Source organism: Leopardus geoffroyi, chromosome A3 (assembly GCF_018350155.1).
Source record: "Leopardus geoffroyi isolate Oge1 chromosome A3, O.geoffroyi_Oge1_pat1.0, whole genome shotgun sequence".
NCBI classification, from domain to species: domain Eukaryota; kingdom Metazoa; phylum Chordata; class Mammalia; order Carnivora; family Felidae; genus Leopardus; species Leopardus geoffroyi.
The window spans coordinates 105,590,784-105,616,814 of record NC_059336.1 but is presented as its reverse complement, the minus strand read 5'-3'; the positions used below and the strand labels follow the sequence as shown (position 1 = coordinate 105,616,814).

The window sequence follows — 26,031 nt, the reverse complement described above, 5'->3', positions numbered from 1 at the left end:
CAGCTCCAACCGGCAGATGCGTCTTTAAAATCGAGGCAAGGTAACAATGCTTTGGAGTTGGACTCTGAGACCAGGGCTTCTTGCCACAGCTGCCTCCATCATTTCGGTGGGCGGCCCTCATTTTGTTCAGGCCAGAGGTGAGAAGGTGGCCCCTCCAGGAAAAGCCCTGGGAATCGGGATCTGGTTGCAGCACCCAGGACACACTGAAGTCCTACCATGAGTTTTTGAGACACACGACATTATGAAAGACTTGGAAAGGTTTCGATAATGATTATGACCTTCCAAATGAAATAAACAAAAATCCTCTAAAGAAGCCAGTCCTTTAGAGACCTAAAAAAAAAAAAAAAACACAGGAAGAGTCCAAGAAATGTAGCAGCTGCTTCTAAAGGAAACCCCATTACAATTTAAAGCTCTGGGTATCTATGACACATGTAACCTGATTATTAATTCTGAAATGGCCTTGGAAGAACACAATTTACAAAAGTAGAAGGTTTATCCCTTCCTCTCTGCAAGTGAGGGGATCCACAAGATGCCAACGAGCTACAGACAGGCACACAGAGATGGAAGATGGAGGGGGAAAGCTTCCCATGGTGTCCTGGGGGCAGCACAGGGGGCTCATTCCAGGGACTCAGGGCCAACAGGAGTCCTACTTGCATCAGGATCCCAGAGCTCCCAGGAGAAATGGGAAAAGAATTTCTGACAGATGGCACCGTGAACAACACTGCCCCAAAGAAGAGAGACAACGGCTGCCTGACCTTCTGGGAGCAGGATGGGAAATGCCTCAGCCTCAGCATCTTTTCAATGTTCATTGCCCTACAAGGTTCAGCTTTCTGACTTGCCTGTTCATATCCTTTGCCCATTTTTAAAAATTCTGGGTTGGCGCTTTCTTTTTGATTTGTAGAAGTTCTCTATTCTAGTTCTCTATGTCACAGGATGTTAAAAGAGGGCTCTTCCTGCTTCAATTCTAATCTTCCCTCAGAGGTACTGATATGTTCTATATCAAAATACCAAAGTGGGCATGTGGCTTGCTCTCCATATGCAGAATTTACAAAGGAAATTTCAGAAAACTAGAGTCCTTAGCCAAGTCAAGAATAATGGGGGCGGCTGGGGGGCTCAGTTGGTTAAGCATACAACTCTTGATTCCAGCTCAGGTCTTGATCTCACCGTTTTTTGTTTTTTTAATTTTTTTTTAACGTTTATTTATTTTTGAGACAGAGAGAGACAGAGTATGAATGGGGGCGGGGCAGAGAGAGAGGGAGACACAGAATCTGAAGCAGGCTCCAGGCTCCGAGCCATCAGCCCAGAGCCCGACGCGGGGCTTGAACTCACGGACCGCGAGATCGTGACCTGAATCGAAGTCGGATGCTTAACCGACTGAGCCACCCAGGCGCCCCTTGATCTCACCATTTGTGAGTTCGAGGCCCGCATTGGGTTCTGCACTGAGTGCAGAGCCTGCTTGGGATTCTCTTTCCTCTCTGTCCCTCACTCTCTGTCTCAAAAATAAATAAACAGTAAAAAATAATGGAAGAGTCAGAGTGTGGAAAGAGAAGAGAAATTTCTGAAGAGATTTCTTCAGAGGCTTTTTGCCCTAGAATGAATAGCTGCTGGCCCATCTCGGCAGGAGGCACAGGGTTGCTTCCTACTTTGCCTCAATCCTAGAGAGAATGGACATATCACTGCAACACCACTCATGGAGCTCGCCGTGTGTGTTCCTATAGTTGGGGGTCTCTGTGGATCAGCATCAGACTCTTGTCCAGGAAACTGAGAGAGCAGGCTTGAGAACGGATTGCTTAGATGGGAGAGCCAAGAGACTGCTGCTGCTTAGGCTGCCTATTCTGAGTTCATCAAGAAAAAGGATGCAGGAGTGTTTCCATGAATAAAATGAGGGCAGTGTGGAGAGGGCTGGCAATGGTCCTGTCCAACGAGGCTGTGGTCCTGTCCAGTGGGGCTGCTTGAAGAAGCAAAGGGGACCCAGCAGCAAGAAGCTAGAGATGAATCCCGTTCCTAGGGGGCTAGAAGGAGACACAGCAGCCACTCACCACAGAACACATCCGTGAGGCTGGAGGGACCTGCAGGAAAGAGGACCCTAAGAGAATCTCCTAAGAGGGCCATGAAAGTGTCCCTGAGAGAAAAAAAAAAAAATGCTTTAATCTCTGCCAAACCCATAGCTCAAAGCCATGTTATGAGGGAGCCCTGCTCATTCCTTCCCTTCTACCCCTGGGCCATGGAAAGATAAGAACCAAGGCTAGGGTGTGGGGTCTGGAGAGAGCCCAAGACAATGACCTAGCAAAAACACTAACTGCCCCCTTCTTTCTCACTTCAGGCTGCCCACTCAAAGCAGATCTAAGTTGGAGGAAAGAAAAACTTTCTACATTAAATCAAGTTCAAAGTTTTTTGTTTTTTTTTTTTTAAAGATTTTATTTTTAAGCAATCTCCACACAGGACGTGTGATCAGCCCTGAGGTCAAGAGTTGCACGCTCCACCAATTGAGCCAGCCAGGCGCCCCAAGTTCAAAGTTTTAAGATCTTGAATGGGTAATATTTATAAACTGAGAATAGGCTTATGCATTAAAGTGACTCTAAGAATGCTATCTAAGAATGAATGGAAAAGTCTCAGACTTGCCAGAGTTATAAATCTAGGAGTAGGAAAAGATTACGCCATTGAAAAATTTTTTTTATTTTTAAGTTTATTTATTTTTGAGAGAGACAGAGAAAACGAGTGCGGGAGGGGCACAGAGAGAGGGAGAGAGAGAATCCCAAGCAGGCTCCGCCCTGTTAGCACGGAGCCCGATGTGGGGCTCGAACTCACAAACCATGAAATCATTCCCTGAGCCAAAATCAAGAGTCCATCACTTAACCCACTGAGCCACCCAGGTGCCCCATTAAAGAGAAGTTGGAGCAATGGGGCATCTGGGTGGCTCAGTGGGTTAAGCGTCCAACCCTTGATTTTGGCTCAGGTCGTGATCTCACAGTTCATGAATTCGGCTCTGCACTGACAGCACAGAGCCTGCTTGGAATTCTCTCTCTCCCTCTCTGCCCCTCCCCGGTTCATACACACCCTTTCTCTCTCTCTCTCTCTTTCAAAATAAATAAATAAATTTTTAAAAATACAAATAAAAAATAGGGGTGCCTGGGTGGCTCAGTCAAGTAAGCGTCCGGCTCTTGATCTCAGCTCAGATCATGAACTCACGGTTTGTGAGTTTGAGTCCCCCATAGGGCTCCATGCTGACAGCGCATAGCCTGCTTGGGATTTTCTCTCCCTCCCTGTCTCTCTACCCCTCCCCGTGCTCTCTCACTCTCAAAATAAGTAAATAAACATTTAAAAAACTAAAAATTTTTTTAAATTTTGAAACATTAAAAATACTTTTAACAGTTTTCAAGTTTTGTTTTCATGCTCAGATTTTCAATTCATCTGGAAGTTGTTTTTGGTGTTAAAAAAGGATCAAGTAAAAAAGGGTGCCTGGGTAGCTCAGTTGGTTAAGCATCTGACTCTTGATTTGATTTTAGCTGGCGTCATGATCCCGGGGCCATGGGATGGAGCCCCATGTCAGGCCCTGCACTGCGCGGGGAGCCTGCTTAAGATTGTCTCTCTCCCTGAAAGAAAGAAAGAAAGAAAGAAAGAAAGAAAGAAAGAAAGAAAGAAAGAAAGAAGGAAGGAAGGAAGGAAAGAAAGAAAGAGAGAAAGAGAGAAAGAAAGAAAGAAAAGAGGCAAGTCATTAGCGCTATCAACGAGATGTGAATGAAAATGAAGCGTGCCACTTCCAACTAGAAATCTTAAGATCCTGCATGCTTCGCCATCTTCTCTTTTTCCCTCTGGCACAAGAATAGCAACATCTCAAGATGAAGGCAGCTTCTTCACCCTGGCTCCTGGAATGAAAAGGATACGGCCAGAATCACAGCCAATCTGTGAAAGACATGTAATGTGAGCAAAAAATAAACTTTTCTGCTTGTAAAAAATGAAGATTTAGGGGGTTGCTGGTTAGCACTGCATAGCTTCGTCCAAGGTGACTGATACAAACTTCAAGCTGTCAAGTGTAAATACATTTTAAAAATATTTTTATCACATATTTTATATCGTTTCTAAGTGTTTAGAGTAAATGTGAAAATTACATACCCACTGTGCTTTTCTTTTTTTATCACGGTAAAATATACATAAAATTTGCCATTTTAACCATTTCAAGTGTATAATTCAGTAGCATTAAGTACATTCAAAATGCTCTGAATGGCAACCATCACTGCCATTTCCAGATATTTTCATCATTCCAAACAGAAACTCTATACCCATTCAACAATTTATCCAGTCCTTCCACCCCAAGCTCCTGGCAATCCTCTATTCTGCTTTTTGTCTCTACAAACTTGTATATTCTAGCTACCTCACATAAGTGGAACCCTACATTATTTGTCCTTTTGTGTCTGGCTTATTAACTTAGTATAATGTTTTCAAAGTTTATCCATGTAGGAGCACGTATGAGAAACTCATTCGTTTCTAAGGCTGAGTATTGTTCCTTTGTGTGTGTGCATGTGTGTGTGCGTGTATGCATGTGTGTACCCCCAACATCTCGTCTGTCCATTCACCTGTTAATGGACATGAGTTATTTCTACCTTCCTGGCTACTGTTACTATGCATTCTTAATTTACTAGTAGTTAAATACATACATGCTATCATAGAAAAAAGTCTAAAATATTACATAAGAAACACTACCAGTGGGTGTCAATTTATTTATTTAAAAAAATTTTTTTAATGTTTATTTATTTTTAGAGAGAGAGAAAGAGACAGAGCACAAGCAGGGGAGGGGCAGAGAGGGAGACACAGAATCCAAAGCAGGCTGTCAGCACAGAGACTGATGCGGGGCTTGAACTCATGAACTGTGAGCCGAAGTCGGATGCTCAACTGACTGAGCCACCCAAGCACTCCTGTTGGGTTCAATTTAGAATGGAGAAAACTTTTAGTCTTCATTCTATATATTCTTATATTATTTAAATTTGTTTTAATTTTTATGCAACTTAAAAAACTAATAAAGAGTTTTAAAAATAAATGTTTCCTTTTGATGAGAAGCAGGACAAACAAGAGACATAATGAGTCACTGAAAATATGGTTTGGTTTTGTTTTTATTAACTTTAACACTTATTTATTTTTTGAGAGACAGAGACAGAGCATGAGCAGGGGAGGGGCAGAGAGAGAGGGAGACACAGATTCCGAAGCAGGCTCCAGGCTCTGAGCTGTCAGCACAGAACCCGATGCGGGGCTCGAACTCATGAACCACAAGATCACGACCTGAGCCCAAGTTGGATGCCCAACCAACTGAGCCACCCAGGTGCCCCTGTTTTGTTTTGTTTTTAAATAAACTCTATACTCAATGTGGGGCTTGAACTTACAAACCTGAGATCGAGTCATGTGCTCTACCAACTGAGCCAGTCAGGTTTCCCTGCAAATGTGTTTTTAAAAATTATTTGTAAAAGGGGTGCCTGGGTGGATCAGTCGGTTGAGTGGCCAGCCCCTGATTTCGGCTCAGGTCATAATCTCATGGGTTCGTGGGTTTGAGCCCTGTATCAGTCTCTATGTTCACATCTCGGAGACTGCTTCAGATCCTCTGTCTCCCTCTCTCTGTCCCTCCCTCTCTCTCTCTCTCTCTCTCTCTCTCTCTCAAAAATAAACATTAAAAAAATAGAAAATCCTTTAAAAAATTATTAGTCAAAGCTCAGGGTGCCTCCACTAGTGGGCCAGCAACAGAACTTCCATAAATGAAGAACATTAATTAAAAATTAAAACTACCCTGCAGGAAGCTGTAAATGACTAAATGACACTCTTCCACATGATACTGTCACTTTTTTTCTCCTTTAATTCTCCTATTCTTCTGTATCAGATTTTATGGGCCATAATGATTAATGATTATTAGTAATAACAGTCCTTTTTGGACAAAGCTGAAGCTCATTACAGTATCATATTCCCTGAGCCTAAATGTGATTAAGAATATACTTCATTTCAGCTACATCATTTGCAGTAAAAACGCTACCTTGTGTAACTGCTCCTGGTTTTTAACTGAAAAAGCTACTGGGATTCCAGCTGTTCACACTGTGGAACACCGTTCCTGGCAGGCCCCAGGGAGCTCTCCTCCGCATCTCCCAGGTGCTTGAGAATGATGTTCCAACCCTGCTTCTTAACATCCTTGGAAGAGGTTACACTCCAGCAAATGGCAACCTGGAATCAAAGATCTGCCAGGCGGCCGGACAGCCTGGAGTGACGCTCAGCTACGTCCACCTTGTATGCAACGTGACCTGAACTTTCTGCTCTCGATTTCACGTTCTGGGCCAGTGGGACACAGCTGCCATGGTAGAAGCAGCTACTCACAGCAAGCCAACAGTGGTGCTCGGGGCCAAATCCCGACCGGGCTTCCAGGCCAGCACCACTCACACGAACCCAGGCTGCTGGTCAGTTTTGACCACAGATTCCCTCTCTTCCACGGGGCAGTCTGTCCAGGGTGAAGATTCAGCCATCGAAGAGCTAGGTTTAATTTCAGCCGAAATTTAACTAGAGCTCCCAGTGGCTGAGTCCAATGATCGCTTCCCAGTCTTGCGCTCTCCTGACTGTTGGGAGGCACTCGACATTGCAGGGCCCCTCACCCTCCCCTCCTCCTCTGGCCTCATTTGCTAGTCTCCTGGAGGTGAATGCAGGTTGCCTCCTCTATTCCCTCAATACTCCCTTTCAGAGGAATTTCTTTCTTATCCTATTCCAGACTAGCTTCTATTTTCATCTATGTGCCAAGGATTCCCAAATTCTGACCGCTTGGATGACTCTAGATTAGACCTCTCCCCAGGACTTCAGGCAGAGTCACTAGCATTTGGATGCTGCCCAGCCTCCTCAGATTTAACGTCCAAAATGGAGTTAACTCCCACTCTCTCCCTGTCTCTTGTCTCTGCTACTGGATCCTCTCTTATCTCACTTCTTCCTATCTGGGTGATGAGGTGGTCCCACTCCACCCTTGACTTAGCTCAAAGAGTGACCCTCCTTGGTGCGCCTGGGAGGCTCAGTCCGTTAAGTATCTGACTCTTGATTTCCGCCAGGTCATGATCTCACAGTCGTGGGATCAAGCCCCAGGCGGGCCCCTGGTCTGGGTGTGGAGCCAGCTTAAGATTCTCTCTCCTTCTGCCTTTGCCCTTCCCCCACTCTTGCTCACTTGCACCTGTGCGCGCGCGCGCGCGCGCGCGCGCGCTCTCTCTCTCTCTCTCAAAACAAAACACAACAACAACAACAACAACAACAACAACAACAACAACAACAAAAACAATCTTGAAAAAGAGTGATCCTCCCTAAGGACAAACCTTGCCATGCCATTCTCCTGGTTTATGTCCTTCGGTGGCTCCCTCCCTGCAGGGTCAAGCCCATCTCCTTGGCTGGCACATGTGGCCTTGCCTAATCTGGCCTCTGCCCACCCACTAGCACCCCACCCCCCCAACACTCTTCTCTGTGCACTTGCCAACCAAGTGCAGTTGCCAGAATAAGTCACGTTCTCCTGCTGCATGCTGAACCCTACACATGTTGCAAATCCTTAAGAGCCTGTCTCCCTGAACTGAATTTCAGAATCACTTCCTCGAGGAAGCCTTCCTTGACTCCTGAGCTGAATGAGGTGACTGTCTTCCGGGATCCACAGCAGTCATTTCATAAACTTTGCCCCTAATGCCCTTTCATGTTTTCTTACTGGTCTCTTTATCCACTGGGAGTTCATCAAGAATAGGAAGCGTGTCTTCCACACGCATGCGCAGGGCCCACCACAGACAGAAATGAGGCAATAAAAGGTATACATAAAGCCAGGTGAGGACAGTAACTTGTAACACTGATGGGGAAGTATGTAGTTATTTTTTTTTCTCTTCTGGTTTCCTATGTTTTCTAGTGTGTGTATTATACTACTCTCACACACTTTTAAAAAATTTTTGTTTTAACGTTTTATTTATTTTTGAGACAGAGAGAGACAAAGCATGAGCAGGGGAGGGTCAGAGAGAGAGGGAGACACAGAATCCGAAGCAGGCTCCAGGCTCTGAGCTGTCAGCACAGAGCCCGACGCGCGGCTCGAACTCACGAACCGCGAGATCGTGACCTGAGCCGAAGTCGGACACTTAACCAACTGAGCCACCCAGGCGCCCCACTACGTTCACACATTTTTGAAAATCAGTTAATTTTTAAGATGTGTCCAATCTCTCCTACATAGTTCCAATAAAAAGAATTCACTGCCTAAGCAGTCAAGTTCCTTTCTCCTCAGATGCCTCTGGCTCCTTAAGACCCCTGCCTCAAGCACCACAAATTCTTCAGAACTGAGCAGCGTAGAAACACTTATTTCAACATTTTCAGCACACAGAAGGACCACCCACACACACGCAAATTCCTTGGCCTTGAAAAGGTTACATTGCTCTACTAGCTGAGTGCCAAAACCCATTTTTGGCCAAATATCCGTCAGAACCTTGCTGTATTCGCAGCCGAACACAAGCAGAGAGGTACATTCACAGAACCTACCTAAGAGTTATACAGGATGGAGATGATGGAACTTCTGAGGGATATCTCTCTTGCCTTGTCAACTCAAGACACTAAGGAGGTGGGGGAGGGGGGTCTTCCAAAAATGCCCCCCCCTTTTCTTAACCAAAACATTAATGATCTTCTCAGCCACCAAAAATTTCAACCATGCACACTGGCTGGTAATTCTTTTAAATATGTGAAAAATAATCCAACCATACAATGTTCAGTCTGACATTTGCTATTGTTTTTCCCTAAAAGAAAACAAAAACCTGATTAGTTCCAAAAATAAAACATAAAGAAAAACTCAGTTGAGAAGCAAACCCCGTGGCTTAGAAGCCATCATTCTGATTAACAGCACATAAGTGTTACCTGACGAATGGATTCCTATCTTAAATGCAATTATCACAAATTCCTTGTGGTCCCCACTGTTTTTGTAGCTTTATGCCCAGCTCCTGAAACAATAACTTTAATAGCAATAAACGAAAACCCCACCTCAGCGCTTGGGCCGACTAGACTGTTTTCCCACCTCAGTCAGCAGGGACCCTGGGGGGAACGTGTTGAGCCTGAACTCGACAGCTATCCAGGAAGGTACCTACTTCTCTGTCCTCAGCAGTCCCTGCATCTACTCCTGGAGGGGTGCTTTCCACAATTAAGCCCATTTCCAAGGCCTGCTGAGACAATCAAGACAAGCAGAGCCTCTGCTCTCAGGAAATGCCTGCCTGAGCCATCGCTGGCCTCTGCTGAGGACTCTGCCATGCTGTTGGCCGCCTCAGAGCAAGGGGCTTCTGGCAGTGGGGCTGACGTACCATCAAATCAAGGGGCTGCTGGAGTACAAGAGTGTCTAATCTAAACTCCCTTTCTCCAGGCAGTCAGGGGAGTGGGGGGTGGGTGTGTGGGCAGGGATCATGCAGAAGAGAGAGACATGAGGGATAAAGGCGGGGGGGGGAGGGTCGTGCAGGCTTTTCACTAAGAAAACTGAAAGGGTCTGGCAGGCATTTGTGTCACTGAGAAGATACTACAAACAAGCGTAGCGTCTAGAAGGTACAAACTCCAAAATTTCTGATTCAGCTGCACACATACTACGTGCCTATGGGCACCTGTCATCACAGCCTGGGAACTTACCTCACGTAGATGATTCGTGTTCTCAGCACAGAGAAGAGGAGTTGTTAAAAGGGAGAAAAAGAAAATGTGAAAGCAGGTCAGAGAAAGATCAAAGGATTGATTCAAAGCCACGTGACCGTCAGAGACACTGTCACAGCCAGGAGACATCTTTTGTGCTTCAACCACCATTCGTTTATTGCAAAGTGAAGTTTTGGTTCGGAACAAAAGGGAAATAGTCCACCAAGAATGAATTACACTAGTTACTGAAGTCAACTCGACAGACAGTGACATGTACTTAGCAGCGGTGGGTGGTTCTCAAAGTCAAAATTTGTTAACTATTTCAATGTTCAGGCTGTACAGATTATTTTCAGATGTACATACAACATAATGATATCGTAACAAAGCTAATTTTTTTTTTATAAAATACTTCCTTAAGGATTAAAGATGCTAAAAAGCTTCAACCATTAATTAATTAAATATTTGATGCACATTTCAGGTACTCTTAAAGATCTAACATAAATACATAAGTTGCACAGCCGAGTAAGAAAAGCTATGACCCATATGGTTGCACATTTTACTAATCCCATATTAAAGTAGAAAACAACAAAATTTTGCCACATAAATTGAGCTGATTTTAACAATCGTTTTATTAGATAGAAACTATGCCCATTTAAACCATCATTCCTAAAAGAGCTACCAAATAATAAAATGATTACCTGAAATCCAAAACTATATATAATACAGTCTTTACTATCCAAATTACCTTCCCTCTTGTTTGATACAGTACATCTGATTCCTCCATGATTTATGCAATGGCCAATAATAATGACAATTAGCACTAGTTATGAATACACAGTGGAAGTAATAGAACTGGCCATACAAACATTTGAATCACTATTCCCATTGAGAATAAGGTCAATAAGAAATAATGGTTAAAACCAATACATATTTAATCTATTCAACCACTTGCTATTTTTGGAATGATTGCTACCCAACCCCACACACACATTAATTTTTCCCATAAAAATCTTGACATGTCAAAATGCTTTTTAATCTAGGTTTAGATTGCTAACAATGAAAAGATGTTCATCTTCTTTCTTACCTCCATGGACTTTATCAGGCCTGCAGTCACCAGGTGCACAGAAAGATGAGTAACTGGAAAGACAATTCGACCACAGCTGTTTGCAAAACAGAAGTGCTCTATTTTAAGGCAAGTATCTTTATCACACACATACACAGCAATTTATCCACTGGTGAACTTTATCACATGACAGTACAAAATTCAACAAAAAACTGAGGTATAACTTTACTTAATTAACATAAATACAAATGTCAGAAAGTGTAAAGACATTCTCAATGTACTTAACATATTTTACCCATAACGAAATACGGAACTCTTTTCAAAGTTCTTGTATGTCCAGAAATACCCAAGATTCTGAATTCTAGAAAAAATACTAGAAATTAAATACTCTAAAATCTTTGCAATAAGGCTCTCCACATAAGGCTACCTTTGATATAAGGCTACTTCAACTTGGTTTCTGAAAATAGCAAAAATGTGCACCAAAATTTAAGCTATTCTGAACTAAAGAGAGGACTTGGTCTCATGTGGGATGGTGAGATGATGAGCTTATTGAGCAAAATTAAACTTAAGCAAAAAGCAAATTTTAAAATACATCCAAGAAAAACTTTTCCTATCATTTTTTAACATAAGACTGAACTACTGTGATATAAAAATGGTTGAATGTATAAGGTACTATTTAGTGCAAAACAGACATGTATATACCTTTACCTAAGTAATTTAAATAGAAGAGCATTTATAACTCAGTATGTATAATATATTTAAAAAATCTACATTCTGTGACCTTTACAAAAGTAGATATATTCTTTACTTTCAAGTTAGAAATGGCATAACAGTTTTACCTTTGGATATTTCCAGTCAATGGCTGTATACAATGAAAGATAATATAAATCTAAGTCATAAGCCATTCAGTACACTAACATGTAAGCCATTAGTTTGGGGCCCAAAAGTGAAAAGTGAGGGATACTACGTAAAGTGGAAAAAAATGTACCCTAGGTTTCTGCTTGTTCAAAAACATATAGTCTCCATGTATTTTTAGTTATTGAATAGTCGGATGCAATGACATTCAGTGAAGAAATCTAATTACTAACAGTACTCACGTTAAAAATGTTTTCCGTGAAATGAAAGTAGATAGTATTCATTGTGTCTAAATACAAAGGTAAACTAATGACAGCGTAAATTATTTTAAGTTTGATCATTACTGCACCTGTTTCCTTTGCCAAACTCCCAGTGATATTAAGAGAAAAAAAAATTCTAATTATTTTCACCTATTAATTTAATCAGGTACTCTAGAAAAATACTGTTCTAAGGGGGAAGTTCAACAGGAAATGCTTCTTAAATTTCCAAATTAGATCAAAATAAGGGAAACAAAGAGGGACTCAAAAAATTAGACTATGTAAATGAATAGATAATAGTAACAAAAAAGCTGAATAATATCCCAGATTTGGAGGGGGCTCCTGGCTGGCTCAGCCAGAAGAGCATGTGACTCTTGATCTTGGGGTCATGGGTTCAAGCCCCATGATGGGTGTACAGAATTACGTAAATAAATTTTCAAAGCTTTTTTGGCATATGAACAAAAAGAGTTTAAGACTGTGGACGGATGAACGGAAGTTTCCATTAGGACAGACATACACAGAGTAACCGGAGGATCCACAACCTAAATCCCACTTCCACAGTGGTATCAGGCACCAGCTGGTTGTGGGGGTCTCCGGCTGATTCCTAGAGGGACAGGCACAAAGCACCCTCAAGTTCTCATTGGCACCAAACTCAGATTTCTCCTTTGTAAAAATGTCCTGACATTGGTTAATAGTAGGGGGCAAAGGAAAGCAGCTCCAAGTGTAAAGGTTAAGTGTTCCTTCATTTGAAGGCATCTAGAAATCTGCTTATTTAGTAATTAACCACACATGCCACTGACTTCAAACACTCGGGACTTCTAGAGACAGCCACAAATCAGCCACAGCTTCTGCCCACAGAATGACCTACTCTTGTAACCGTGGCTAATCGCAACAACAACTTCAACTCTGGGTAAGATCAGTTTTCTACTCTGACTACACCAGACAAGGCCAATCACTAAGTACTTGCTACTACTACCTGTTTGTCATGTCCAATCGGCAAAATGCCCTAAACATGGTGGCCTGGGTTGGCGTTCTGCACAATCTCCCAGCAGAACAATTATGGCACTTTCAACATCTCCTCCTCAAGAGAAACTGCCCTGCCCACAGCAATACCCCCGCCTCAGAAAGATTGCTCTCCCGGAGCCTGGAGGCCTGGATTAGAAAACCACTCCCATTCCTTAGTGATGGTAATGCTATTCTGGAATTTGAACCGAGAAAGAAGAAATCAACCAGTGTGTACCAGGTGAAGACAACACCGGAAGGGGTGCATTGCTGAGAGATGCCATCTCCGAGCGGCAGAAGAGAAATCAGAACCGCCAGACTCAGGCAGCTGCTGCTCGGTCTTTTACAACAAACACCCATTACTTCCGGTGCCCACAGGTTCCCTGTGAAACGTGAACCCATAAATACAGTGAGACTAATGTATTTTTGAGTTACTGCTAGTTACACTTTTTTTCTCTCAATTTTTTTTTAACGTTTATTACTGAGAGAGAGAGAGTGTGAGCAGGGGAGGGGCAGAGAGAGAGACACACACAGAATCTGAAGCAGGCTCCAGGCCCTGAGCTGTCAGCACAGAGCCTGATGTGGGGCTCGAACTCACGAACAGTGAGATCATGACCTGAGCCGAAGCCGGACGCTTAACCAACTGAGCCACCCAGGTGCCCCAGCAAATTTTGTTTTTTAGGATGACCAACTAGGGTCAGAGATTTACTTTCAGAATACTTAATAAACGTAGTAAGTAAAAATAAAAGAATGGTTAAGACATTAGTACATTACATTTTATGAAAAAGCTGCCATAATTCTCATTACCCTGTAAATATAAGGAACGATAGTCATTATTAAAGTATTCAGTGACTAGCAATTGGGAATTCTACTATTCCTAAGAATGGTTGTTATGAATAGTACTGAATACATTTGTAGCAAAGAACACCTCTCTTTGAAACTTTTTTTCCTAAACATTTTTAGTAAATAACACTACAAAAGTAGGGTGTCCAAAATCCTGGATCGTAACTCCATCGGGTCTGATGTCCACATTTGTACTGAAGATTATTAACATTCACCCAGCATACTCGTGAGATTTATTAAAACTGTAGTCAGTAACCAAAGGCCTTTGGGGCATATGTACAAAAGTAGACAGCTGCTAAGTATTCAGTCAAATACCACATTAGCAATATGACTCGTTAAAAAAAAAAAAAAAAAAGCCAGTGGAGCTCTACCCATTAAAAGTTAGTCAGACTGCAAAACGCGACCTTGTAAGTGATCTTCCAAACCATTTGGGGAAGCGTTGTTTACGGATAATATTGAGCTTTCCTTCAATTATTTTACTGACATAATTTCCTAGAGGAATTTCACAATGATTATATTCACGGTGAGGGATTACGTTTAAAAAAATCTGGGCTTAGTATTTGTGAAAAGGACCCTCAGGTTAAACCAATAACAAAATGAATCTTTTGCACAGAACGGAATGGGTTTTTCAAAGGGTACCTGCCAGGGTGAGGCCAGCTGACAGTCACCTCTGTGGGCCCCGCAGGGCCCAGCACAGCAGTGATACTTGTTAGGCAAACCCTCCTACTATGTGCACACAAATTATTTAAATAAATAAATAAATAACTTTCCTACAGCAATGCCACAGGTTAATTAACTATCAAGTCTTGTTTTGGAGAGGACTCCCTCCCTGTCCCAGTAATTCAGTGATTCTTGCACTTCCTGTAAGTACTACGAAAGGATGTGGACTTAACACACGCTAGGAAATCCAGTCCCCGGGAGTGCAGAGAGGCTCCCTGCTGCTTGAGCTTTTCTACCAAGGTACCCCCAAGACAGGCGGAAGAGAACTGCACGCAACAGCAAGGACTGTTCATGGGGATGGAGCCCGCCTCTCTCCACCCCCTGGCATCCTGCCACCATTCCTGGACTATCTGAGTATGAGAAGCACAAGGTCAGGTAATAAAAAGGCATTAAAAAAACCCAACCAACAGAAACACATGATCTTTCTTGTGTCTGTGCGTCTCTGTATCTTTAGGCAAGTGAACACAAACTCAAATTAACTTGAGGTAATGAAGAGAATCGGTTTAATAGTCTTAGAAACCATTAAATGTACATCAATTGATGAACCGTAAAAAGCATCAACAAGCAATTCTATGGCTTCAACCCGGTTAGTTATCTTGTAGAGAGCTGGAAACCCACTTCAACAAAACGTATTTCCTGACACTGACAGTACAACTCAACTCACAATAAAATCTACCCATCTCTTCATTAAAACACATTTCTACAATCCAAAAACCTTTCATGATAAAGCACTGAACAAACTAGAAATACAGGAAAGGTTTCTCAACCCGTTCAAGAGCATCTATGAAAAACCCGTAGCGAACATCGTACCTAATGGTGAAAGACTGGAAGTTTTCTCCCTAAGATCAGGAATAAGACAAGGATATCCACTCTCACCACATCTATTTGAGACTTCTAGCGAAGTTCTAGCTGGGGTAATTCAGTAAGACAAAGAGATAAAAGGAAGGAAGAAGTAAAATTATCTCTCTTTGCAGATGATATGTAAAAACCTGTGAAGAATCCTCAAAAAACTCTTAGAACTATTAAAGCTCAGCAAGGTTCCAGGACACAAGATCAAGACAGAAAAAGCAGTTGTGTTTCTATACACTAGCAATGAATAATCTGAAAATGAAATTAAGAAAGCAACTGCATTAACAATAGCATCAAAAAGAATAAATACTAAGAATAAATCAAGCCAAAGAAGTGCAAGGCTTCTGTACTGTAAACTATAGAAGGAAATTAACAAGGACTTAGATATATAGAAGGAAATTAAACAAGACTTAAGTAAATGGAAAGACATACTGTGTTCATGGATTGGAAGACTCAATATTGTTACGAGGGCAGTACTACCCTGATTGATCTACATTCTCAATCAGAATTCAATGAAATTCTCTATCAAATTTCCAACTGCCTTTTTTTGCAGAAGTGGACAAGCTGATACTAAATTCATATGGAAATGCAAGAGATCCGTAACAATCCTGTAAAAGAAGAACTCACACTTCCTGATTTCCAAACTTACTCCAAAGTCTTCTCTGTGGTTCTGGAATAACAGACATATAGATCAATGGAAGAGAACTGAGTGTTCAGGAGAAATAAACACATACATCTATGGCAATCTGATTTTTGACAATTATGCCAATACCACTCAATGGTGGAAAAAAGAGTGTTTTCAATGTAGAGGAACAACAGGATACCACCTTGAAAAAATGAAGTTGGACCCCCTACCTCATACCATATACAAAAATTAACTCAAAATGGATCAGATCCCTGAAAGTAAGACCTATAACTGTAAAATTTTTAGAAGGAAACATAGGAGTAAATCTTCATGACCTTGAGTTTCTTAGATACAACACCAAAAGCAGAAGAGACAAAAAAGATAAACTGGATTACGTCGAAAATTAAAACTTCTTTGCTACAAGGTGTGCCTGGGTGGCTCAGTTAGTTAACCAACTCTTGGTTTCAGCTTGGGTCATGATCTCACGGTTTGTGAGTTTGAGTCCCATGTCAGGCTCTGTGCTGCTGGTGTGGAGCCTGCTTAGGATTCTCTCTCTCTCTCTCTCTCTCTCTCTCTCTCTCTCTCTCTCTCTCCCTGCCTCTCCCATTGTCTTTCTCTCTCAAAATAAATAAATAAACTTAAAAAAATTTGCATGCAACGACATATCAGATAAAGGGTTAGTATCCAAAATCTATAAAGAACTTATTAAACTCAACACCCCAAAAACAAATAATCCAGTGAAGAAATGGGCAAAAGATGTGAATAGACACTTCTCCGAAGAAGACATCCATATGGCTAACAGACACATGAAAAAATGCTCAACCTCACTCATCATCAGGGAAATACAAATCAAAACCATGATGAGATACCACCTTACACCTGTCAGAATGGCTAATATTAACAACTCAGGCAACAACAGATGTTGGCAAAGATGCGGAGAAAGAGGATCTCTTTTGCATTGTTGGTGGCAATGCAAGCTGGTGCAGCCACTCTGGAAAACAGTATGGAGGTTCCTCAAAAAACTGAAAATAGAACTACCCTACGACCCAGCAATTGCACTACTAGGCATTTATCCAAGGGATACAGGTGTGCTGTTTCGAAGGGACACACGCACCCCCATGTTTCAAAGGTACACGTGCACCCCCATGTTTATAGCAGCACTCTCAACAATAGCCAAAGTATGGAAAGAGCCCAAATGTCCATCGATGGATGAATGGATAAAGAAGATGTGGTATATATACACAATGGAGTATTACTCGGCAATCAAAAAGAATGAAATCTTGCCATTTGCAACTACGTGGATGGAAATGGAAGGTATTATGCTAAGTGAAATTAGTCAGTCAGAGAAAGACAAAAATCATATGACTTCACTCCTATGAGGACTTTAAGAGACAAAACAGATGAACATAAGGGAAGGGAAACAAAAATAATATACAAACAGGGAGGGGGACAAAACAGAAGAGACTCATAAATATGGAGAACAAACTGAGGGTTACGGGAGGGGTTGTGGTAGGGGGGATGGGCTAAATGGGTAAGGGGCATTAAGGAATCTACTCCTGAAATCATTGTTTCACTATATGCTAACTAATTTGGATGTAAATTTTAAAAAACTAAAAAGAAAATTTAAAATAAAGAAAATTAAAAAAAAAAATTTGCATGCTACAAATGATACTCTTAAGCAAGTGAAAAGACAACCCTCAAACTGAGAGAAAAGATTTGTAAATCATGTATCTGTTAAGGATCTGGTATCTAGAATATGTAAAGAAGTCTTATCATTCAACAATAAAAAGACAACCCATTTTTTAAATGGGAAAATTATTTGAATAGACATTTCTCCCAAAGGTACATAAATCATCATAAGTACATGAAAATATGCTCAATATCATTAGTCATTAGGGAAATGCAAATGAAAATCACAATGAGGGGTGCGTGCCTGGCTTAGTCAGAATCTGAAGCAGGCTCCAGGCTCACAAACCATGAGATCATGACCTGAGCCGAAGTCAGGCGCTTAACTGACTGAGCCATCCTGGTGCCCCAATTTAATCTGATTCTGATTCCTATACAGATATGCCCATCTCATAAGACCTCATTATTATATACATGAAAAGTCAAACCTAAAAAACATATGCTAGGGGATAATAACACAAAAGAAGTTTGACTCACAGGAAGGATTCCCTAATTGAGTTCCTATACACATCCATTATTGTGTATATGAAATATGATGAAGTTTACCAACCTTTTTTTCCATACAAATGTTTGGAAACCTATTTATTACAAAAAGTGGAATGCACCTAATTATTTCTTGCATGCTACAGTCCTCTTATCTCTGCCTTGCACTGCAGCATATAAAGGTGCATAAATTTTAAAAATGTATATAAGGGGCACTTGGGTGGCTCAGTCTGTTGAGTGTCTGACTCTTGATTTTGGCTCAGGTCATGATCCCAGGGTTGTGGGATGGAGCCCCACATCAGGCTCCGTGCTAAGCATGGAGCCCACTTGGGATTCTCTGTCTCTCCCTCTGCCCCTCTCCCCCGGTCATGCTCTCTCTCTAAAATAAATAAAATGGGGGAATAAACTGTAGTAAAAAATTTAAAAATTACTTAAGAAAAAGACAAACATATATGTTGCTCAACTTCCACCTGATCTTTTTAAATTGAGTTAATTGTGAAAGTTAATAAAATGTGATTTCCCTTAAATCATTATAAGACAAATCTTATCAAGAAAGGGACCATGACCCATTATTCTAATTTTACAACTATGATTTCTACTATTTATAATAGTAAATAGTGGTTTATAATAGTAAACTTCCAAATGATAAAAAAAATTGAATAAAAATACAGATAAGAAGCTAGGCAGTTTATCTCAAAGCAAAAAATCTAAACTTTCCAATTCTGTCCTATGAACAAAAACCTTTCACTTGAAACTTACAAACCTTACATCAATTTCATGATTTTGCATTTTTACCTCCAAGTGTTTCATATAAAAGATTCGCTATGGCTAAAACAATAAAACAAAATAAATGCACATATAGCTATGGCCACACACACACCCCGCTTGTATCACAGTTCGGGATTTGTAACTCGAATACTATTCTCCACTAAAAACGTGGAATTCTCCTGCCTTCTGTATGGCAGAGAAGGAAAACACGGAAACCCACCAGAGCTGTCAGATCAAGCTTGTAGCACACAGCTAAAAAATATGTAAATTGAACAATTCATTGTATATTAATACAACAAAAACACCTGTCATTACTTATGTGTTCTTTCTTTAAAAACAAATCACCTTGGGGTGCCTGGGTGGCTCAGTCGGTCAAGCATCCCACTTTGACTCAGGTCACGATGTCTTGGTTCCTGAGTTCAAGCCCCACACCAGGTTCTCTGCGATCAGTGCGAAGTTCGCTTCAGATCTTCGGTCCCCCTCTCTCTGCCCGCCCCTGCTCGCAGGCGCTCTCTTTCTCTCTCTGCCCCTCTCAAAATAAATAAACTTTAAAAAAAATGAAATAATTAAAGTCTAAGGGGAGGGGAAACTACCTAATACAAAATTGTGTGAAATTTTAGTTTCAGTGTTAATACAATGTTGCATAAATAAAGCAAGATCACTTCTTCGGATATAAATGACATCGCATTACTTAGTTCTGGTAGGTGAAATCCAAATATTTATTCCCTCAGGCTTTCATTCACTAAATGTCATTTATGTTTGCACTATGCTTGGTATAGTGTTAAATCAAAGGATTCTCACCAAAGCTACTTTAATTAATTTGCTTAAATTATAGCATAAATGCAGATTATCAAGCTCAATTCACTAAAACAATAAACTGACAATTAAATTGACACTAATGGCCCAAACTTTAAGTACTTACTGGAGGGCGCCTGGGTGGCTCAGTCTGTGAGGGCCTCTGCCCCTCCCCTGCATGCCAGTGCTCGCTCTCTCGCTCTCTCTCAAAATAAATAAATAAACTTAAAAACTCTACTGAAAGTCTGAGTTCCCTATACACTTGTCCCAAGCCATCCTTCCTGACATCTAGGGTGTCTACAAGCAACATTTGCTCTTTATTTGACCTATAAGAAGGGGCTCCAAGGCCCCAAAGAAAATATTTAAAAAGAAATCCTTCATGCTTTCTGATGTTATAAAATAGAAGTATGTCCAAAGACTACTGAACTAAAAATCTGAAAATCAGGTTTCGGGGGCCTGACCTGATACTAGGGTGACCAACTCTCCCAGGTGACCATCTCTCCTGAGATGAAAGGATCTCCCCAGATGGGGGGACCTTCAGTGGTAAAACCAAGAAAGTCCCAGGTAAATCAGGATGACAGCTAACTCATAAGCCACTGGGAGCACAGTTCCTTGGCCGCTGACATTTGGACAAGATAAAGGGCAAAGGAAGGGGACATGGTAGACCAGAAGGTCTCTAGGGCTCTTTAGTTCTTTTTTTTTTTTTTTTTTTAATGTTTATTTATTTTTGAGAGAGAGACAGAGCATGAGCGGGGGAGGGGCAGAGAGAGACGGAGACTCAGAATCCGAAGCAGGCTCCAGGCTCCGAGCTGTCAGCACAGAGCCTGATGTGGGGCTCAAACCCACAAACCATGAGATCATGACCTGAGCTGAAGTCAGATGCTTAAGTGACCCCTAGGGCCCTTTAGTTCTAATGTACTGTCACGCTATGAAATATTTACACCATATTTGTTTGGACTGTATGTTGCATACTATAAGTGAATGTACATTTATGTAGGATCAGAGAGCTCTGGAAATATTTTGTGAAGCTATGTATGAAGTTTGGGGTTACAGAAGCTTAATAGTGAAGCACAGCTAGGAGGTTTCAGTTTTTTATTTTTCATTTCTATAACAAAGAAGAAAAATAAGCTGCTTTTAGAAAATATCAAGCCAACAAAGGAAATCCTTCCAACACCAATATCCAATGTAACCCCATCTTCCCCACCTCCCAGGTCACAGGAGACCCAAGGAAGACATCTGGACCAAAACTTAAAAACAGAATACTACTTTGACTTACTGACAGCCACTGTGAAAGAACGTATTTCTACATTTTTTAAGAAAGGAAGAACTTACAAATGTGTGGTGACAAGTAACTGCGAAAACCAAGAGCCAAGCAAATGCAAATGCCAGTTTCAACCAGCAACCCACAGTACAAAAGAGCCATAAAAGAAAAAGATAAATAAGGCCTTGGATTGTTAAGAGTATATTCGCTTTTAAAGGCATTCTGTAATTTGTATCTTTAATCTGGAAAAAAACCCACCATCTTAGAGGATACAAAACAAGATATACCTAAGATTAAGTTACAATCTCACATGTGGTAAAACCAGAACCAACATTCGGGTTTCCTCTTTCCTCACTGAGCATTCTAATAATTTAGGATAACATCTGACTTACTGGTATTAACACAGATCCTAATGAAAGTATCTGTGCTGTGACGATGGAGTTATGAGAAACGTCCAAATGCACAACTAAAAAATCGGTCCTACTGAATGGCTTTTTTAAAAGCAGTAACATTCAGGGAAACGTTTCAAGAAAAACGCCTCTGTTCCTCAAAAATTACAATGTCCATGATATAGTCTCTTAACTCATGAAGTATTCTATAATTTCTTATCACCATTCTTAGTAAATGGGTAGCTGGATTAGTCATTAGACGTCCTTGGTCTGTCACCACCAACAGGAGATTTCTTGTTCCTTAAGGGCAGCCTCAAAGTCTGTGTGTGTGTTCACACATGCAGCTGTACATGTGCACTTGTGGGTGTGGGCTTCTCCTTGCCTCTTCACACAGAAATCTCTCCCCCCAAATCAGTCAACAATAGCATGTGCCCAAATCTGTCACAGACGCTGTGGGGCTATGAAGGTGTGTCCCGGAAAGAGGGCCCCAGCCCTCACGATAATTATAATTTATTTGGGGACATAAGACATATTTCCATGAAGGCTTCCCAGTGCCAGCAAAATGGATGGCTGCCATATTTTTATTAGTAATATGGGGATGCGTTCATCTGCATATTATTCGCATGAACCACAAGGCCTTAATCAAAATAGGTAAGAAAAAATAAATCCATGCCATTTATTTCAAATATATTAAAATACAATAAGTAGACAATAAATAACAGAATTTATTTTGAGTATATAATAAGCAGCATACCAGTGTGCAATGGTAAAAAAGATGGGGTGAGATTCTTTTCATGGCCAAAATGTCACATAAACTCAGAAATTAGGGAAAAGGAATGGTTTTGCTATTATTACCCCAGCAACGGCAATGGCAAAGTGTGGCTTCTTGAGGCTTTTCTCAAACCCTAAACATGTGTTAAGAATAAGCTGCTGGGCTAAGTAGGTTTTTAGACATCCAGGTTTTGGCCCTCATTCCTCCACAGTCATATCCTCTCTTGCCCTGGTTGTCTACTTGTGCTAGTTGATGTTTGAACTAGATGATAGCTAATAGTCTTTTAATGAACACTTCTGTTCTGTAATAAATATATCCAGGCCCCATCTCCTCTCCACCCACCCTCTCCACTCCCACTAAATTGCAGTATATAACATTAAATTATTTGTGAATCTATGACTTTAATTTTTTGTGTTTATATATTAACTTCTTTACGGCAACTGGTTAACAAAGCAAAATCTTAATTCATATTGCTAAATTTTAGCACTAAACAGTCAACAGTTTTATATTATCTAATCCTAATAATCTACCCAGATTAATGTGGCATATTATTCAATATCGTTACAAGAAGTTTTGGTGTAGCTGCAATTCAACATGGTGAAGCTCAGATCAAACAATTATGTATTCACTGCTTTTAGCTGGCTTAAAACTGGCTTAGCTACATAGCAACCAAGAGTAAGGAAATATTTAATTTCTCTTTTTATGATAATCCCGTGACAACATCTAAATATGACTTTGGTATAAAAAGGCTACATAAACATCCTTTCATCTGCTAAGTCTTATTAAACCCACAGAAAAAAGAGCAGAAGTAGATAAATATGGGTTGTAATATCAAACTATTTCTATTATCATTCCTATGTTGGAAATATTCTTGTTTGGACATCTGAATGTTAGGACAATTATCACCTAGTAACAGCAGTGAATGAATTCAAGTAAAATGAACTCCAATAAAATGCTAAAACAATACAAGCTCCCCTCATTCTGAAATACTCTGTTGAGTCACTTCAGTAAAAAGATAAAAGAAATCCAAAACGGAAAAAAGAAAACATGCTCAAGCTTCCGTAGAGCTGTATGATAAGGTGAATAATAGAAACAAAAATAAATCAGGGAATTGAGAAATATGCTAGGGAAGTTTTTCAAATACTATCCTTGCTCATATCTAGCTCCATTATACAGTTTAAAATTTGGCCAAATTTTTAAAGTATTTGTTAAACAGTTCCTGCATGTGACATATGTTTCCAGGATACTTCTGACATTGATATGAGAGATTATAAAACATTTAGAAATAAAAATGTTACTCTCCAACAAAAAAAAACACTGTTAACTTCCAAGCTTCTTCTGAATTTCTTAAGATGGGAAAACATTTGGAAAATGGTACCTTTTGGCTTTAAAACGTTCAAATACTATACTTTAACACAAACACAAAAAGTGTAATTGTTCAAGGCAAGAAGAAGACAGGCATAAATAAAATAAGGTCCTAAAATTTATTCTAGGAGTCATTGTTTTCCCTTCACGGTCTCAATCCTACTTACTCCATTATAAGTACATTTTTTCATCCCTTCAGCTGGGAAGGGTAATTTTCACCCTGCCAACAGGATGGTAGTACCACTGCAGCACTCACCCAGCAAGAAGCACACGATGACTAGGAAGGAGAGTCAACTCTTTCTATCAAACGAAGTGTATGCAAGAATTGATTTGCAATGCATTAATTTAGGAACTCAGCAGAGAGGCTTCTACTATATCTAGCTGATCTAAACTTGAGCTCATGGTAACACTGCACGAAGCTATGGTAGATAAAAGTGATAGGTAATGCCAAGAGAACAATCCCACTGACAACACAAACTCCTCCAAGAATTCTTCCGGGCATGGTGATAGGATACATATCTCCATAGCCAACTGTAGTCATAGAGATAATCACCCACCAGCAGGCAGCAGGGATGCTGGCGAAGTCCTTGTTGGATGTTTCCAGGTCCAACCCATGTTCAAGAAGCTGAGAAAGTGCACTAAAGATTGCCATGGCAACACAAATGAAGACAAGTAACATAACCATCTCTCGATAACATCGTTTGAGAGTCAAACCAAGTGTCTGGAGACCAATGAAGTGACGGGCAAGCTTAATCACCCAAAAAATCCTCATCATTCTAAGCACCCTCAAGGTGACTCCAGCCCTCTGGAGTTGAGAGTTCTCGCCCGTAAATACTGTCATTAACACGGAGATGTAATACGGAGTGATTGCCAGTAAATCAATGATGTTCAGGGGTCTCTTGACAAACTCACACTTGTTTTTGGAGACGATGAACCTCACGATGCACTCTGCAGTGAACCAACCTATGCAGATAGCTTCAATTATCCTGTCAAGAGAACAAAGGGAGAATTGATCATTTTATTTTTAAGCATTTTAACAGCTCTTAGATATCTTCAGATAATACTACATTGACATACTAATTCAGTTACTTTTTCCAGAAAACATAAAGAACAGACAGCATTACCAACATCATCAGACCCACCAGGACACAACAGAACAACAAATATAATTCAAATGAAAATTGAACTTGATAAAGTTTCTATTTATACACTGCATGTGGTACCACTATTTTTCTTTTTTTTTTTTTTTTTTTGCTTGTCACCAATTCTTTAAAAAACTTGATCTCTTATTTGTTGTTTTAAAATTACCTTATATGCAGCTAGCCACAATATGAAATGTTACTTACGCTGTGAGGACAGTTGTTCCCAACTGTGATGTCACTTATGACGTGGGTCAGAATGCCTTTGTTCCTACAGATGGTGGACATATCCAAGTTTTCATCAATTCATTTCTTGGTAAATAAGAGTGAACTCAAGATCATTTCCTAAAATGTTACTCTACTTTCTTTTCCTATGAGCTTGTGTGGGAAACACTGAAGCCGAGCCAGCTTTTTGGGCTATGCAAAAGTGCCAGTGCCCTCACCAGGATGGCCACCGGGTCATGACCATCCTCATCACAAGGGTCGTGGTGGAAAAAAGGCTAAGGACTCCTGCACTGGAGCAAAACGATCACTAAATTTTTCCCAAAGATCCAGCAAGTTTGTTTGTTTGTTTTCCATAGCTGTTTTTATGAAACACGTATTCTAAAATATAAGGCCACAGTTTACCTAGAGCAGTATTTACCAACCTTTCCACATCACTGCACACATTGAAAATAATAATATTTACATAGCACACTGTCAGCAACGGGCAGTATTCTCGACGTAGAAGCCACCAGCCCGGGGTTGGGGGGGGGGGATGGGCTCTGGCTACCCTGGCCCTCGCCTGCACTCCTCAAGGCTGAGGAAATTAAATCTCAGCACACTGTTTTGGAAGCCTTGATCCAGAAAGGGAGGTAATTCTGAGGTAATTTTTAATCAAATTACCTTTTGAAATTCTAAGCAAAAGTTGTAATTATTACAGCATCATTTATTTTTCTCCACATAATTCTTGCCCACCACTGACTTACCCCCCGAACACCAGAAGAGAGAGAGAAGAAATTGGAGTAGGTGGGATGGGAGGGCCCATGGGGCAACATTCTGAAAAGGATGACAAGTGCATTCCACAGATCACAAGTTGTGCATTCCACAAGATCACAATAAAATGAACCATGTTCCCCTCCTGTAGGGTTGGCAGAACTGTAAAGGTTAATTTTATTTGCCTTCTTTTGAATAGGTAGTAGATTCACATGGTTTAAATTTAAAAGAGGAGAAAAGAGAGTAAGGAGGGGCGCCTGGGTAGCTCAGTCGGTTGAGTGACTGACTCTGGACTTCGGTTCAGGTCATGATCTCATGGTTCGTGGGTTCCAGGCCCATGTAAGGCTCTGCACTGACAAGCACAAAGCCTGTTTAGGATTATCTCTCCCCCTCCCAACTCGTGCGTGCTCTCTCTCGCTCTCTCTCTCTCTCTCTCTCAAAAATGAATAAACATTAAAAAAAAAAAACAAACTTTAAAAAAAAAGAAAGAAAAAAAGAGTATGGAAAGAAAATTTTCACTCTTGCCCCATCCCCCAGTTACTGGGCCACAATCCCTTCGG

The 26,031-nt window shown here is 40.8% G+C and overlaps 1 protein-coding gene across 3 annotated transcripts in view; it reads right to left on the bottom strand.

The window, feature by feature from the left end:
* KCNG3 (potassium voltage-gated channel modifier subfamily G member 3) overlaps window positions 1–26,031 on the bottom strand; it is an 84,561-nt gene that overhangs the window by 17,666 nt on the left and 40,864 nt on the right. For 2 of the 3 annotated variants that reach the window (XM_045447015.1, XM_045447016.1), the window contains exon 2: window positions 20,646–24,343. In XM_045447015.1, the coding sequence (XP_045302971.1) occupies window positions 23,698–24,343 (646 nt within the window). In that variant the 3' untranslated portion in view covers window positions 20,646–23,697. Of the gene's footprint in view, window positions 1–10,708; window positions 10,762–20,645; window positions 24,344–26,031 lie in introns of those variants that run through there. The other variant, XM_045447017.1, reaches the window with a different exon arrangement.